The sequence below is a fragment of the Dasypus novemcinctus genome, chromosome 6 (genome assembly GCF_030445035.2).
Source record: "Dasypus novemcinctus isolate mDasNov1 chromosome 6, mDasNov1.1.hap2, whole genome shotgun sequence".
NCBI lineage: Eukaryota > Metazoa > Chordata > Mammalia > Cingulata > Dasypodidae > Dasypus > Dasypus novemcinctus.
The window spans coordinates 79,818,426-79,834,787 of record NC_080678.1 but is presented as its reverse complement, the minus strand read 5'-3'; the positions used below and the strand labels follow the sequence as shown (position 1 = coordinate 79,834,787).

At 57.0% G+C, this 16,362-nt stretch overlaps 1 protein-coding gene across 4 annotated transcripts; it reads left to right on the top strand.

Moving 5' to 3' along the window:
• The first annotated feature begins 1,766 nt into the window (after nt 1-1,766).
• On the top strand, nt 1,767-14,927 carry TBATA (thymus, brain and testes associated). Of its 4 annotated transcripts, none has more exons than XM_058298980.2 (9): nt 1,767-1,935; nt 3,220-3,449; nt 4,900-5,055; nt 5,930-6,009; nt 7,331-7,507; nt 9,390-9,471; nt 10,853-10,997; nt 13,271-13,323; nt 14,583-14,849. In XM_058298980.2, the coding sequence occupies exons 1-9, from the start codon at nt 1,889-1,891 to the stop codon at nt 14,687-14,689; spliced, it is 1,077 nt and encodes a 358-aa protein (XP_058154963.2). In that variant the 5' UTR covers nt 1,767-1,888; the 3' UTR covers nt 14,690-14,849. The 4 variants fall into 4 exon arrangements, with proteins under 4 accessions (XP_058154963.2, XP_023448088.3, XP_071071944.1 ...); XM_023592320.3 differs by having other exon boundaries at nt 1,800-1,935; nt 14,604-14,849; XM_071215842.1 differs by lacking the exon at nt 9,390-9,471 and having other exon boundaries at nt 1,864-1,935; nt 14,604-14,927.
• The last annotated feature ends 1,435 nt before the right edge of the window (nt 14,928-16,362 follow it).

Below are 16,362 nucleotides of genomic sequence, written 5' to 3'. Positions count from 1 at the left end.
TGGGGAGGGGGAAGGGGCGTGGGTGGGGGGTGAGGGAGAGGGGCGCTGGGGAGTGGTTCTGGAGTTGTTGGGCAGGGGTAGCCTAGCAACCACTGGGCTCAGTGCAGTCACAAAGCAGACAAACTTGTCCACAGAACTGAGGAGACTTCATGTTGATTTGCCTCTCCTGCTCGGGTAGCGGGGCTTCTCACCCACACACTCTAGCGGGCACTTTCCCTGGTGAGTCCAGAGACCTCTGTGGGGAGGAGTGGACCAGAGAGCCTGGCCACGGCCCAGAGGAGGGCCCGGGGGGTGGAAAAGGGGAAGAGGGAAGTGCTGGCTCTGGATTGGAATAAGCGTCCAGACCCCTCTGGCCTGACTTGATGGGAACCAGGGGGAGAAAGGAAGGGGGCAGGGCAGGGATGGACCCCAGTGGGGCTCGGCCTGTCCCGCCCTGGAAAAGGCAAGCCTGGCCTGGTAGAGTCCCTGTTAATCTCTACAGCACTGGGGATTGTGACCCATCAGCGACTTATGCAATCAAGGTAATGGGTCAAGTCTAATGCTTGCAAAGCAAAAGCAGTAAAACAGGATAAACATATCACTGTGCATCAAACATGGTAGGGTAAGTATTGCTTCAGGACTTTCTTGTTTTAGTTTCATATACACACAAGCGTGTGCATACACGTGTGAATTGGGTCATGATGTGAAAATGAATTTCTTACTGTGGTCACAGTCAAAAGCACTTTAAAGTCTCTGGTCTACAAAGTACCTTTCACAGGTGAATCCAGGGCTTCCAAATGCCCTGCCTTCAAGCCGGCAGCATCTTAAGTCTAGAGCCCAGCCCAAGGATATCCTTAAGATATCTGCTGTTTTTCTCTTTAGAGAAAAGAACAGGAGCCTTCGAATCAGGTTGCTGTGTGGCCTCTCCCTTCCCTGATCTCAGCCAACATTGACCCATCCACCCTAGCCTGAAGAAGGGCTGCCATGGGAGGACTTCTGGGGTCCCTGCAGGTCCCTGCAGGGTTAATTCTCAGAATGTCCTCTGATTTCCAGGCCTACTGCCACTCCATCCCTGGCACCTGCAACTCCGGTCCTTTGGTTGTACATTTATGTGTATGTGCATGTGTGTATACATATATGCATATGCAGACACATATACATGCACATGAAATATGTGTGTATATATTTTTCCAGGTCCGTAGATTGTTAACCACAATTCTGGGATTTGACACCTATCATCTTTCATCTATTTTATTTATTAGTTTCTTTAATATAAATAACACCAGTAAATGCAACACCCAAACCATAAACTAGAATATTACCAATAACATATCTCCTTCCGAATAACACATCTCTTCTACCCCATCTTCCTGTCTTCCCTCGGAAATAACCACTACCTGAATTATGCACTTAGCATTTTTTTTTTCATTTTATCACATATTTATGATAACTTTTCTTTCAACTTTCAACCTTTCAACAAAGGTCCCATACTATGTGGTATTCTCAAACTTGCTTTCCTTCACTAAGCATTACATTTGCATGATTCATCCATGTTTTTGCTTGTGGCTATGGTTTATTCATTTTCATTGCGATATAATGTTTTGTTGTTTGAATGTTCCACAGCTTGCTGATTCATTCTTGCACTGGACATTTGGGTTGTCTCCAGGTTTTTGCCATTTTGAACATTAGTATAGATGTTCTTATAAATAACCCCCACAACACATACACAAGAGATCCTCTTGGTATTATATCCGGGAGAGAAATTGCTGGGTCACACAGCATGCCAGTGTTCAATTTTACCTACTTTTGCCACGTGTCCATCCTGTTCACACTCCTATCGCCAGGTCCCGAGAGTTCCTGCCACCACCACCTCTTCAGCTCTGGTTTTTACTCCATTAGCAATCCTGCGATGGCTTCGGAGGTGAGAACCCAACTGGCTGAACACCCGTTGATGAGGTAAGGCCCCCAAAGCTGGCCCCGATGGCCAAGGTGGGGGCAGGGTGGAGGGAGACACGGTGGCCTTGGTGGCCCCCAGCAGGCGGGGCTCCAGGAGAGGGAGCTCCCGGGTCTCCCCCTGCCGGGCAGCCACGCCTCCAGGGGCTTCTCAGCTAACTCAGGCCTGGGGCACAGGGCTCTGGGTGGGGAGAGGGCGGCGGTCAGGGGACAGGAGCACTGAGTACAGGAGCCCGGGGCTTTGCAGGGGTGATAGCCTCTGACAGCTGGGGGAGAGGCCAGCTAGCTGTGACTCTCAGAGAAGGTTCACTTTGTTTCTTTAAGTCCCAGATGCCTTACAGGCGAATCAAGAACGCAGCGGGAAGCTCAGGGGCCTGGTCAGCGAAGGCCTCAGAGGGTGCCAGGGCAACACACCTTGCTTAGCACTTCCAGAGTCCACCTGGACTCCTCCAGAGGGCCCCCCCCCAGCCAGGGCCCCCAGAAGGCAGTGCCGACTGCGAGCAGGCAGGTGGTCTTACTAGGGCCCATGCAGGGAGCAGCCCACCTTTGGGTCCTTGCTGGACTGACGTCCTCCCCCCGGGGACAGAGGCTCAGCATCCTCAGGAGGGCGGAGCGGGCACAGAGGAGAACCTGAGCTGGCTTGTCTCCAGCGAAGCGAGAGCACCACGCTTCCCTGCAGCGTCACAGCCTGACAGCTGCCCCCAGCTCCTCCTGGGTGGTCTCCTGGGAGGGGCCTCGCAGGAAAAGTACCTGCTTGCGTGGTCTGGCCTCGGCCCAGCTTTGGCCTGTGGACGCAGAGTCGGGGCTAAGACTGCCCCTGCGGCTGTGGGGGGAGGTGGTAGCCCCTAGATGGTCTCTCCTGGGCTGCCAGCAGCTTGCTGGGCCCGGCCCCCGCCCCTGGGGTGTATATAAGGTGCCTTTGCTCTATCGCCGAGTATTTGGATGCAAAGGTAGGTCTATGGCTGCTCCTTCTGGCTTTAGAGATGGTCTCTGGGAGCAAACGGGGGCCCTGGGAGATAGCACCTGAGGGATCTCAGATGGATTCTAGCTCCCTGCTTAGGCATCTTAGGAAGAGAGAAGGGTCGCTGGGACTGGATTGCATCAGGTGGGAAAAGACTCTGGGGGAGGCCCGGCTTTGGGTGCCACAGGGAGGGGTGGTAAAATCCTGGAAACCAGATTCCAGGGTACTGCAGAAACGGGATCTATAGCCAGCACTGAGCGGTGAGCTCTGGTGGCCCTGCTGCCCGAAGGAGGCTCCATTAGCGTCTCCTTGACCCTCTCCTCCAGTCCAAGGGCTGAGTCGAAATCTGAGAAGTCAGGGCACAAGCCAAAGAGCAGCGGGGATGGCGGGCAACAGAAAGAACTGGTGATACCGGGGATCGTGGATTTCCAGCTGAATGAGGCAGGGAGGACCCCTAAGCCCCAAACGCCCGGCACCTACCGCTTTGGCCGCCTCAGCCACCACTCCTTCTTCTCCCGGCACCACCCCCACCCCCAGCGGGTGACCCACATCCAAGGTAGGGCCGGGGTCAGCCAGGGCCTGGCTGCTAGGCGGGCTGGGGGAGGCGGGGAGGCAGGAGGGTCATCACTGATTGGTCTTGAGGACTGGAAAGGGATTCTTTGCTCCCGTCCCTGCTTCCAGGCTGAGGCCCAGAGAGGGTGGAGACATGGCCAGGGTCACAGAGCTGCCAAGTGACCAAGCCAGGACTCAGACACCCTCCTGGAGGCCAGGCCAGGCTCCCTCTCAGAGGGCAGGAGAGCAGCACAGGCTACAAGGGCAGATCCCTCACAGGATTCCCCACTGCTGGATTTCCCCCATTTTACAAGTCAGGGAAACCCGTGCATGCTCTGCCCCAGATCTGAGCTCCGTTCTCCAAATCAGGCTGCCTCATTCACTCAACCGTTCACCCATCAGATATTTCTAGAGTGAAAACTATCGAGTCAGGCGCTTTTGGGGGCCTTGAGACATAGCAGTGACCGAAGTAGGCCCAGTCCCTGCCCTCATGGAGCTGACGCTCCGTGGGGAAGGAAAGTGAAGGTAGGAGACATCAGAGAGCCGTAGGGCGGGCAGGGGAGAAGGCTCTTTTTAAAAGGTGGTCAGGGAAGATCTTGTCAAGAATGTGACGTTTGAGCCAAGATCTAAAGAGAGAGATGTGTAACCCACGTGGCTGCTAGGAGAAGGAATGTCCCAGGCAGAGGGAAGGGCGAGTGCAAAGGCCCTGGGGCAGGAGCGGGTTGTCTATTTGAAGGACAGCAAGGAAGCCCCAGAGGCTGGAGCAGAGTACGGGAGAGGGGAGAGAGGAGAAGACATCAGAGGGGCAATGGGGGCCCAGGTCCCGGGGGCCACGTAGGCCACCGTAGTCGCCGTGCAGCCGTCTCACTGAGGTGGACAGGGGCCGCTGGAGGGGTGAGAACCAAGAAGTGACCGGATGTGGCCTGATGGTGGCTTGGACGGGGAGGGCAGCAGTGGAGGATGTGGCCTGATGGTGGCTTGGACGGGGAGGGCAGCAGTGGAGGAGTTAACCTGTAAACCTGCCTCCCCACCTCCTCCAGGCAGCCCCCACGTAGCCTTGCTCAGGTTGACAAGGGAGCAGGAACGTTTCTCCAGAGGATCTAGCTAAATCTCTCTCTGTAATGTGAGCTCGCACCTCTGTCACCACAGCCTGTAACGTCTTCATCCTTACGCCGCCTCCCCCCGGGTCCTCACTTTAAGCCGCCTCCCCGTGTGCTCACACCGCGATTCCTTGCCCTGTCCCCGGCAGTCAGGACCGCCTCTGGGCTGGGCTCCAGGAGGGCCTCGGCCCCAGCGCGTCCCACCTCCTCACCATCCGAGAGCCCCGCGGGTGAGGTCTAGGTGGCGCTGCTGTAGGGGCGCGGAGGCCTCGCCAGCTCTCCTGAACTGGGAGGAGGGAGGCCGGCCTCCCCCTGCCCACCGGCCTCCTTCCCACAACCTCCGACCCTTCGCAGATCTCACCGGAAAGCCCGTCTGTGTCGTCAGGGACGAGTTCTCTCTGGCCCCCTTGCCTGAGACCTCACTCTTATCCCACTGTCTGATGGGGATGCCCACCATCTCTGTTCCCATTGGAGACCCGCAGTCCAACCGGGACCCCCGGCTTTCTTCTGGTGGGTACTTGGGCCATGCCCCCTCCCTCTCCCCCGAGGGCTGCCCCACTCGGGCAGGTGCCTGAGGAGGGGGCCGCTGCTCTTCGGGCCGTGGAGCCCCGTGGAGGACGCGGCTTTTCTCCTCGTTTCCTGGGGCTGACGCACCTCTGCAGTACTTCCTGCCTCCTGTGCTAACCCGCAGAAAGGCACCCCTCCTTGGTTGACAGGTATTTGAGGAGTAATAACAAGCAGAGGGCAAGCAGATGTGACCTACAGCTATAGACGGGAATGAGAGTTGAAATGTTTAGAAACTGCTGTGCTCACACATGGGCAAGCAGAGCACACCGGGCGCTGGGGCTGCGTCTGGAGACCTCTGCTCGGCCAAGCCTTGCGACTTCAATTACTGGAGTTGGTGGGGACACCCTGAGCAAGGATCAGGACAGCCAGGGCAGGACAGGGGGGTCTGGAAGACTTGCAGCAGTGGCTCTTTATCAATCTATCTGGGAAGCATTTCAATATTCAATACTGGGTCAGCCCCATCGACCGAATCTCGGGCCTGGCAACAGGTACCTAAAAGAGGCCAAACCGCCTTGAAGCAGTGCCTCTTGCCTCACATAGCCAAAGGTCCTCGAGCATCTCCCGGTAATGCCACAGGCTAAGACCCAACGCCAGCCCTTTCTGGGAGCCACGTGGCCCTCAGCCGGCTTTGATGCCGAGCCTCCTCCCTCCAGGGCACTGCCTCCCCCTTCCCCTTGAAGATACACGGCAGGAAGGCCGGGAAGGACGGGAGGCTCTTCTTCCTCCACCCACCCTCCCCTCCCTTCACCTGGTGCCAAGGGAGGGGAGGGAGGCTTGGGGCAGGTACCAGTTGGCAGGCTCTTGTCCCTCCTCCCAGAGGCCTGGAGGAGGGAACTGAAGGACCTGGCAGCCCGGGTGGCGATCTTCACCAAGGAGAATGAGATGAAGAGCAAAGAGGTGAGTGTAAAACGCAGGAGCTGGCCCGGGAGGAGAGGAAGGGCCACCCCTTCGTAGAGGAATCCCCCTCGCTGGTCAGCCCAGCCTTAGAAGCCCTGCTCTTGGCCTGGGAGGAGGGAGCCGAGACACACCGACAGAAGGGAGGAGGGTCACAGGGAGGGTTCAAAGGAGGGGGAGAGAACACCTCTTGGTGACGATATCCAGGAAGGTTTCGTAGAAGAGGTGGCATTTGGAGGCCTTCGGCCTAAGTGGGACGTTTACGAGTGGACTGGGGACGTTGTCTGAACAGAGGCAACGAGCACAAAAGCACGGAAGCTGGCAAAGACAGGCCACCTCTGGAGACCAGCAGTGCCGGAGTGCAGCACAGAAGTGGGTGGCGATGGGGGATAAGATCTTTGACTACCGGGAGGAAGAGCTTGTTCTTATTTTCTGAATTTAGTTTAATCTCTAATCTCATAAACAGGAGAATATCACGGAAGGTTTCAAACAGGGAGGGGGTGACATCATGGGCCCTCGTTGGGGATATAGTGAAGACAATTGGGGGGTAGCTTGCAGGTGGGTAGAGAGGTCTTAGGACAGCCCTGGACTACAGAGGCCAAGTCTGGCCATGGCCTTGGTTTTGGGCCACCAGAGTGGAGGTCAGGGATCCGGTTTCTCGTCCCTCCTCTGAGGTGAACTCATGGAGGGCTCTGGGCCCCTTGGCTCAGTTTTGGGGTCTCACTTTAAAGTCGACGTAAGGATATTGCCAGTCTTAACTGGCCTTGCAACAGCAGGAGCCCCAGAACTTGTGCCCGGGGCCTGGCTTGGGGTGGGTTTCCCAGGGCAAAGAAAAGATGCTGAGCTGGGGGGGAGGAGCTGGGGGCAGCTGAGCTAAAAGCTAAGATAGGTGCAGGGCCCTGGCACAGGATACTGTTCTCAAACCCTGATGGGCCAGGGGTGGGGCAGCAGGGAGGACCCGTCCGGGCTTGGGGCTGAGTGAGGACCACCGGAGAATGTCCAGCCTTCAACCCTCCCAGCCGAGCTCAGGGAAGAAGAGCTTGTGTTGCTTTGAGCCCACCTGTAGCTGAAGGGCTCAGCCCCGGAGCGTGGGTCAGGGATGTCGAAGGAGGGGTGGAGGACGGGTGGGGCGGCCTGTTCCCCTCACCCCTGCGATGCTGTGTCTCCGCAGAGGAGGGAGGATGCTAACGTGCTCGGCAGGGCTGAGAGCAGGCAGGGCTGGGGGACTCGGCCTCCCCCTCTCCAGCCCCTGCCTGCTGCCCCCCACCACCCTTGCCATCCCCCTTCTCTCACTACCTGGAGTCTCTGGCCACTTCTTTCCCAGCTGAAGGAGGACCCTCCGCGGGAACAGGGAGCAAAGTACTCCACGGAGACCGGGAGGCTCATCCCAGCTTCCACCCGAGCTGTTGCCCGCCGCAGCTCCCGCCAGGGCCAGCGGAACCAGCCGGCAAGCCGAGGTGGAGGGGTCCAGGCCTTCATCCTGCAGGACCAGGACCTGCTGGTGAGTCCCCGGGAGGGCTGTGCACTGCGAGCCCTGGGGAAGCCCTGCTCAGAGAGCTCCAGCCGCCGGGCTCACAGCTGTCCCAACCAGGCCTCATAAATCTGCTTCAAGGGGTGGCCTTGCCCAGGGATACGTGCCCCTAAGGCACTGAGGCTCAAAACCCCAGACCTGGGAGCCAGAAGCCTGGGCCCTGGCCGCAGCTGCCTCTCGGCTTCTGCACATGTCCCTTCCCCTCTCGAGGCCTTAGTTTCATGAGCCATACAAACCAGGAAGCAAGAGCACACGATCGCCTAAGGCCTGCTCCAGCCCTGGCATGTGTGAGGCGGAGAGGGGGCTAGAGCATGGAGTGGTCCCACCTCGTTAGTTCTGGAGCCACACCCCAGTACGCTGTGCCCTGCAATTCTGCGGGGCCGGTCCCAGCTTTGTCTTTCCCACTCTGAAAGGGGTCGGTCCTGTGCTTAGGCAGGGCACAAAGCCCACCTCCGCCACATTCCAGTCCCCCCCTCTCAGGGCCTGAAATGGGTCCATTGCCCATGCTGGTGGGTTGAGTCTTTGAAGGTCCTTGTCAAACGTACACGTGTTCTCCAGGATCTGTCAGGCCTGTTGAGCCTTCCCTGTGCCCAGCACTTTCAAGCACGCAATCCCTTTGGAGCTTTAAGACAGGCCAGTGGAGAGGAGAGAGCAGACAGGGTCCAGGATCCCCGTTCCAAAGATGGGGAGGCTGAGGCCCTGCCAGGTGATATTCCTCGGCCCAGGTGCCCGAGAGGGAGCAGCACAGCCGGGACTAGAATGCAGTGCTTTCTCCACCATAGGGCGGCCTCACCTTGCCTGGAATTAGGTTCTCGGGCCCCGTGGGGAGGGGGCACAGGGCAGGTAAGTTGGATGCAGAGGCCAGAGATGGGCCCCAGGGCCGACCAGGGTGGGTCCCTGCAGTGAGTGGATACCGGGGCTGAGGGTGGGCGCCCAGGCAGGCGGGGGCCTGGGGACAGGCCTTGCCCATTTCCCACTCTGCCGAGAACGAGGCAGACCTGTTGGGAATCGGCAGGCCCCGACAGGTTCTGGAAAGACTGACCACCCAGCACTGAAGGGACCCCATTTTCCTAGGGCACCAGGGGCTCCTCCTCCCACTGCGGGCCCCAAATCCAGCCAGCCATAACCGCTGCCACCATCAGCCACCTGGCCTAGCAAGCCCCCATAGCCTGTCCGAGCTGCATCTTTTCCCGGTGACACTTGGCTGGAGCACGCAGAGAGAAACGGGTCCCGAAGTAGCAAAGATGCCCAAGGCTGCGACAGCAGCCGGGAGCCCAGCGCATGCGCTGCTCTGCAGGAAGGAGCCCCCATCCGGGCGGTTTGCAGCACCACCCGACCCCGACCCTCAGGCTGACCGCTGGGATTGCCCCTCCGCTGTGCTAGCACCTGCAGACTCGCGAAGCTCCAGGGCGGGGAGGCCCCTGAGGTTCCCCAAATCCCTGCACCAAGGACCCAGGTGTCGGGGACGTGGGGCGTCTCTGAGGAGCTGGCTGGCTGGCTCTGACTTAGTCCTCCCAGCAGGGACCCCGGGGTTCCAGCCATCGCTAGCAGAGCCCAGAGGGATGAGGGGTCCCCCCACCCGATCACTCCCACAGCTCCCCATTCGGCCGCTTCCTCCCGGGTGGCCTCTGACTCCTCCCCGGCCCTTGGAGAGGTCAAGCATCTCCCTCCAGGGCTGCTGTGAGAGAAAGCCTGCTGTCAAGTGTGCACTGCCAGGCGGAGGAGACCAGTTGAGCCAAGCGAGGGCTGGCTGCCGGGGAGAGGCCCGTGCCGCCCTCCCAGCCCACGGCCAGGGCTCCGGGCGGGGACTCGCCGACCAGGCTCCCTGAGCCAGGCCTGTCTCCTCCCACAGATCCTGGAGCTCCTCTCTCAGATCCTGCAAACGGACTCGCTGAGTGCCATCCAGTTCTGGCTGCTCTCTGCGCCCCCCAAGGGTGAGGACACAGCGCCAGGGCCCTCTCCTTGAGGGAAGGCTGTTACCCGAGGACTTGGGCCTCCAGGGGTCCATCCTCGCTCTCTGGTTCTGTCCGACTCAGCTGTCACTTGGGCGCACTTGCCCCTGGGCCTCTTCTCCCTCTGGGGAGCTCCTGACCAGCCCTTGGCAGCTGGACAGGGTCACCACTACCTCCGCCGCGTACCTTGGCAGGATTTCCATGGCCCCTCTCCCTCCTGCTGAGCGCAGACCTGGGAGCTGGGAGAAGAAACCCAGGCAATGACCTCGAGGCAGCGCTCACAGGAGCACGGGGGACACACACCCGCGGAGAGAAACCCACACAGGATGGCCCATGCGGCCCGTTCTCGCTGTTTGCAGTGGTTGTATTCTATAAAGTCACAGCCAATGCTCCCCTTGCCTGTGCTGCACCAGTGCTCCCAGGCGAAGCAGGGCGGGCGGGTCCTGTGAGCCGCTGGAACCAGCTTCATCACTGATCAGCGCGAGGCCTTGTTTTAGGTGTGTTCTGTTTAAAGGTAGACACTGAACTCAGCCAATGGCACTGCCACTCAGGCTGAGCAAAGCTTACCCAACACGGAATTTTCTTTGCAAGACACAACACAGCCTTCTTCTCATGCTCAGGAAAAATAAACAGAACTTTAGCATGACACTTGGGGACCATTTTAGACAGCAAAATCACCAGCAAAAAGCCCTCAAATGTGAGAAACGTGGTAGTGCGTACACCACGAGAAGGGCTCTTTACAGCAGGAGCTGAAACAAGAAGGCCGAGCGCTGCCTTGTTCGACCTCGGCTGGAACGAGGGCAGCAGGTGACTCGGAGTCACTCAGAGCCACCTAAATATTGACTTTGGAATAGCAAATAAATTTTAGCTAGTAGGCTAATCCACAAACAGAATTTGTAAATAATGCGCATCAACATTATCTGCACATGACTCAGGAATACACACGCGTGTAACTCTGGTACAGAGCATGAGGGGCGTATCCAAGTGGGAGAGTGAAGAGGGGTGAGAGCAGGGGAACCCACTGGAGAGGGCTTCCTGGGGGTGGAGATTGGAAGGAAGTGGGGCGTGGCTTCCCAGGCAGGGCAAGAGGGTGTGCGGGCAGGAGGGTGGGGGAGCAGGAGGGCTGGGGGGCAGGAGGGCTGGGGGGGCAGGGCCAAGAGCAAGGTCCACATGGGTTGTGTTTGCGTGGTGGGGGGGTGTAGAGGGCTGGGGGCTCTGCACACCCAGGAGCAAGGTGGGGTGGCTGGGGAGAGCTGATCTGCCCAGGGTGGGGCTGAGGAGCTGGGGGCCCTGCTGGCCCCACGCAGGGGTGGGAGAGGGTAGGGGGCATTCATGTGAGGAATCCCCCCACCTGTGCTTACAGAGAAAGACCTGGCGCTGGGGCTCCTGCAGACAGCTGTGGCTCAGCTCCTCCCCCAGCCCCTCATCTCCATCCCAACAGAGCAACTTTTGTGCCAGCTCCAGGAAGTCCAAGAGCCTCCACAGGGGACGCAACAGCTGCAGCACAGGTGGGCTTCTCGCCCCTCACGTCCCAGGTGAGGCCAGCAGGGCCCAGAGAAGGGAGCCTGGCACCGACCAGAGCTGCCTGGCTGAGCCTGTCCTGGAGAAAGAGGCCCTGCCCCTCCCACGGGGACCCCGCGGGTCCACCTATGGTGCTGGAAGGCCTGCTCTGCTTGCTGAACGCAGCTGCGGGTGCCAAGGAATCACCACTGTGGGTCCTAGCGGGAGAGGGCGGGACAAGACACAGTAAGTCCTCCACAGTTTCCGGCTCGTTGGCGATGCTCCTCTACGGCAGGGCATTGGGTGCCCTGGACAGCCAGAGGAGAAAGATTAATTACCAACTGGGCAAAGGGTAGAGGAGGGCAAAGCCTCACGGGCCAGGTGAGCAGGGCCTGGATGTCAAGGCTGCTTGGCGCTGGCCTGGCCTGCTGGGTGTTTTACGTATTTCTGGTCCACACAACAAACTGAGATCGAGTTCCTCATTTCACAGATGAGAAAACCTGAGGCTCAGGGGCAGTTAAACAACATTCTCATGGTCACTCAGCTGGTCAGCCCGAGAGCTGGGTCAGTGGCTCTCAGATTCACCTGGAACTTGTTAACAACGCAGATTTCCTGAGATCCTAATACAGCGTTTGGGGGGGCAAGCACAAGGGTCTGCATTTTTCACCATCGCCAGGTGTTTCTGCTAGAGCTTGGGAAGTACTGCCAAGGGATGGAGAGGACTTGGGCGTGCAAAGGGGAAGGTGAAGATGAGCATCCAGAAGTGAGAGCAGCCTGGGCAAAGCTGGGCGTCACAATGTGCATGGTTCAGGGGACGTGAAGTTGGATATGGTTGGTGACAAGAGAAGGGAGAGGCGGGTGGCGAGAAAGAGAGGTCGGAGTCAGACCGTAGAGGGCCTTGAATGCCAGGCTACGGAGCCTTCTTCTAAGGGTAGTGGGGAGCCAAGAACGGTTTTGTCTTGTTTTGACATTGAAGGAGGGAGGCGAGCAGCAGAACAGACCTGTACTCTGGAGAGATGATTCTAGAAACAATGGGGTGGGAGGGTTGCGGGCCTGGGGCTAGAGTGATAGGATGCGGGGGCTGAAGGCAAGGCAGAGGTGAGGGTGCCTTCCACAGTCTCTCATTGGCCAGGACAAGATCCAGAATCTTCCAGGAAGGGCTGGGGGGTTGGGAGGGGGGTGCTTAGGTTTGTTGAAGGGTCGGATTCTTGCTCTGACCCTGGACTTGGTTTTCCTTTCCACCTTGAGAGGCCAGAGGAGGCACGCCTGGCTGTGACCTTGGGCACACTTCCTTCTCTCCGTGAGCCTTGGTGTCACCGTCCCTCAAAACCCTCTCTCCCAGAGTTGTAGGGAAGAGAAATGACAGAGGGGACAAGAAAGGGCCGGGGGAAGTGTAAGCTCAATACAACATCAAGCACATGATTCATTGTTTTAGTTTCCCAGGCTGCTCAAGCAAATCCCATGAAGTGGGGCTGGTGGTTAAACAATGGGAATTTATTTGTTCATGGTTTAAGGCTGGGAAAAAGTCCAAAGCAAGCTTCTTCGGGACAATGCTTTCTCCCCAAAGATTGTGGTGTTCTGGGGCTGGTTGCTGGCGATTCTAGGTCCTTATTTTATCACATGGCAAGGCATGTGGCAGCCTTTCCTGATCTCTCCCCTCTTCCGGTTTTCACCAATGTTCAGTCTCTTGCTTCCATGGCTTTCTCTGTGTCTGAATTGCACTTGGCTTATAAAGGACTCCAGTAATGGGGCTAAGATCCATCCGGATTGAGGTGGCCACCCCTTAACCAATGTGACCTCATCAAAAGGTCCTACTTCTACTGGGTTCACACCCACAGGAATGGATTAAATTTAAGAACATACAGCTTCCAACCACCGCGCTCATGTTTGTAAGCAATTCCTTAGGAAGCAGGGGTTCTTGTCTTCTCTGCTCTCACAGGAAGGCTTCTTGTCTGCGAGAAAGTCAGGGAGCCAAGGGAGGAGCTGGAGAAGGGCTGGTGCCAGTGGCCTCCCCTTACACCCAGGGATTGGTGGGGCCTTGATGCCCTGTGGCCTCAGTCAGCCGTGGAGCCTCAGTCCTCTGGGCCCTCAGTGGGGCAGGGCAGGCAGGCCAAGCCACGGACAGATGCTTCCTGCCTCTCTAGGAGAGGTCACTCGCCTCTCGCTGCCGCGTACAGCTGCCTGCACGCTGCGCCACCCTCCTCACCTCTTGCCCACCTCCTGCTTCAGTGCACTGGGTTCCAGCCTAACCTTCCCAGCCTCTCCTTTGTTTTGGTTACAGCCAATCCCCAAAGAAGACAAAGACACCGCCCATACCAAAAAGCGAAAAGCCAGGTAAGATGCCACGCAGTAGGTCAACCTGGAAGCCCACCCTGGCGGATTCCTCAGGGGACTTCAGGCACTCTGGAGATGGGCCTCTGCCCAAGGAAGCCTCTCATCCCACCCACCCACAGATCCATCCACCACCCATCCATCCATCCATCCATCCAACCACCCACTCACCCACACCCACCCATCCATCCACCTACCCATCTACCCATCCATCCATCCATCCACCCACATATCCATCCACCACCCATCCATCCATCCATCCACCCACCCACCCATCCATCCACCCACCCACCCATCCATCCACCTACCCATCCACCCATCCATCCATCCATCCATCCATGCATCCGTGCATCCATCCACCCATCCATCCATCCATCCATCCATCCATCCATCCATCCATCCATCCATCCAACAAATACTTATTTAGCACCTAGAATGGGCTGGGCTCTGGGAATCCCTGGGAAAGCTCAGACCAATTTCCTGCTCATATAGAACTTATATTCCAGTGAGGAGGGGCCAGACAACACAGGAAAACATCTGAGGGGGATAGATGCTGTCAGGAAAAGAGTCAGATGCTGTGATAAATAATAAGAATGGCTGGCAGGGTGAGAGAGGGCTCCTTGACCAGGACAAGCTCAGGTGTGGGAGACCCCCTGCCAGCAGAGCTCACCTGGGCCTGGCCTATTCGTGGAAGAGCCAGCGGGCTGCAGTGGCCGGGGCCACATGAGTGAGGGAAGTGGTCAATGCGACAGGTAGGCAGGGTGTGTCACAAAGGCCTGGGGAAGAGGCAGTGTGTGTGGTTTTCCTGCCCAGCACGGTGGGAGCCAGGCTCGGATGACCTAGCGACTTTTAAAAGACTCCTCTGACTGCTGTGTGGAGAATGGACTGGGGGCAAGGAGGGAGACCAGGGAGGAGACTCTTAGAGTTGGGTGTTGGAGGAGAGCCAAGCGGGCGGATGGCCGAGGTGTGCCTTATCCCACCCACCCCCACTAGACTGCTAGGCCCCTGAGGGCCACCCGAGATCCCCAGCGCCCAGCACAGGGCAGGCTCTTACTATTTGTTCCCTGGATGCTGAAAGAACAGAAGGTGGTCGGCTCAGAGAAGGGAGCCAGCTGTCCCTGGCCACCAGCAGAACTGAGAGCAGAGGCTGGGCTCGAGTCACGCCTCCTCCCTCTGCCCAGGACTTTGCAGGGAGGAGCAGTCAGGAGCTACCCCGCCAGCTCCCAGGCAGGGGCCCGCCCCTCCTCCCTCTCTCCTGCCAGCTGTCTCTCCCCTTCCCCCAGAATACATCGGGAAAGCACAAGTCCTCCGGATGCATTCAAGCCAGAACTCAGAGGAGAAAACGTCGAAGCCAAAGGCAGAGAGCTGAGGCGTTCTCGCAGCTTTGCCTCCCAGGCTCAAAAGCCGCCCGCAAGGTTAGGGGTGCTTCCATCCCTACCGCCTCCACGGCAGCACCTGCTTTCCTACTGCACAGAGTCCATTCAATAAAACGCTGTCCTCTCCTCCTTTGGGAGGACAATACAATGCTATCCGTCGGTAGTAGCCATGTGCTTGGGGTTGCTTATTCCAGGGGCAGGGATGGGCTGCCCTGAACCATCCCCACTCCCCTGGAGGGAGCCCAAGTGCTACGTATGGGTCTCACCTGGTTCTCATGTTCTAGAGAACAGGAGAGCAGGGTCTTTAGGGAGGCCTGAGAAGGGGGCTCTTCTGGAGCCAAGAAACACTGGGCTCTGGGCAGGTGGGAGCAGAGGTCAGGGAACAGGCAGGTCTCCTGAAAATAATAGTCATTGCCAATTATTGAGCTCCTACCATGCCAGGCACTGAGGCGAGGACTCAGATAATAGCTGGTGATGAATTGCTAATAGCTGGCATAGGTAATAGCTGGCACTACACGAATTTGTTCTACACACTTCATATGCAGTGATGTATTTGATTCTCCAAAAAGCCCTGTGAGGGGTGTGGATGTGGCTCCAGCGGTTGAGCACCTGCCTTCTATAGGTTCAGTTCCCTGTGCCTCCTGAAAAAAGGAGCTAGTAAAACAAAGGAAAAACCAACTCAGGGGAAGCTGATATGGTGCCAGCTTCACACATACAAAGTCCGGGGTTCAGTCCCTGCCCCCCGATACCTCAAAAAAAAAAAAAGCCCTGTGAATGGGTACTGATATTATGTCACCCCCATTTTACACATGAATAAACTGAGGCTCAGAAGGTGAAGTGACTTGCCCAAAGTCACACAGTTAATAAGTGATGTCTGGCTCTAGAGTCCCAGATGTTTTTTTTTAAAGATACTTAGATTACATAAATGTTACATAAAAAACAGGAGATTCCCATATGCCCCACTCCTTACCACTCGCACATTTTCCCACATTAAAAGCATCATTGGTGTGATACATTCATTACAATTGATGAACACAGTTTGGAGCATTGCCACTAAACATGGATTGTAGTTTACACTGTAGTTTTATACTCTCTCCTGTACAATTTTGTAGGTTATGGCAAGATACATAATGACCAGTATCTGTTGTTGCCCTGCCATTCAAGGCAATAACTGAGTCCCCAAAATGCCCCCATATTACACTTGTTTTTCCCTCTCCCTCCCTTCAGAACCTCCAGTAGCCACTGCCTCCACATCAATGATATAAGTTCTTCCATTGCTAGAATCACAATAAGTCTATAGTAGAATAGTAGAATATAGTAGAATACCAGTCCATAGTTCATGCCCCAATCCTGAGGATTCTAGAATGGTGATGGCTATTCTACCTCTAATTGGGAGGGTGCTTCAATCCCATAGAGTATATGAACGAGACTATCTTTCTTGCAGTTGCAGATTCTCTCTGTTTCTTGTGATCGTTATTGTTCACCATCTCCTTGTTAGTTGTCCCGGGTGAGTCCAATGAACTGGAGAATAGGTGTTTCAACTCTGTTGAGATTCAGGGCCCAGGTGGCACATGGACAGCCCAGAGATTTAAGTCTCCTGTATGTACACCTATCAACTCCAGGACTAACTATAGGTTGAAATAGAAGGGGCAGAAGAGCCATGTGT

Bases quoted from the DNA above. Each gene is read 5' to 3' on its own strand.
- TBATA (XM_071215842.1), top strand. From the start codon at position 1,889: ATGGCTTCGGAGGTGAGAACCCAACTGGCTGAACACCCGTTGATGAG. The intron at 3,450-4,899 runs GTAGGGCCGGGG...GACCCTTCGCAG, and splicing joins GCGGGTGACCCACATCCAAG to ATCTCACCGGAAAGCCCGTC. The intron at 5,056-5,929 runs GTGGGTACTTGG...CCCTCCTCCCAG, and splicing joins GGACCCCCGGCTTTCTTCTG to AGGCCTGGAGGAGGGAACTG.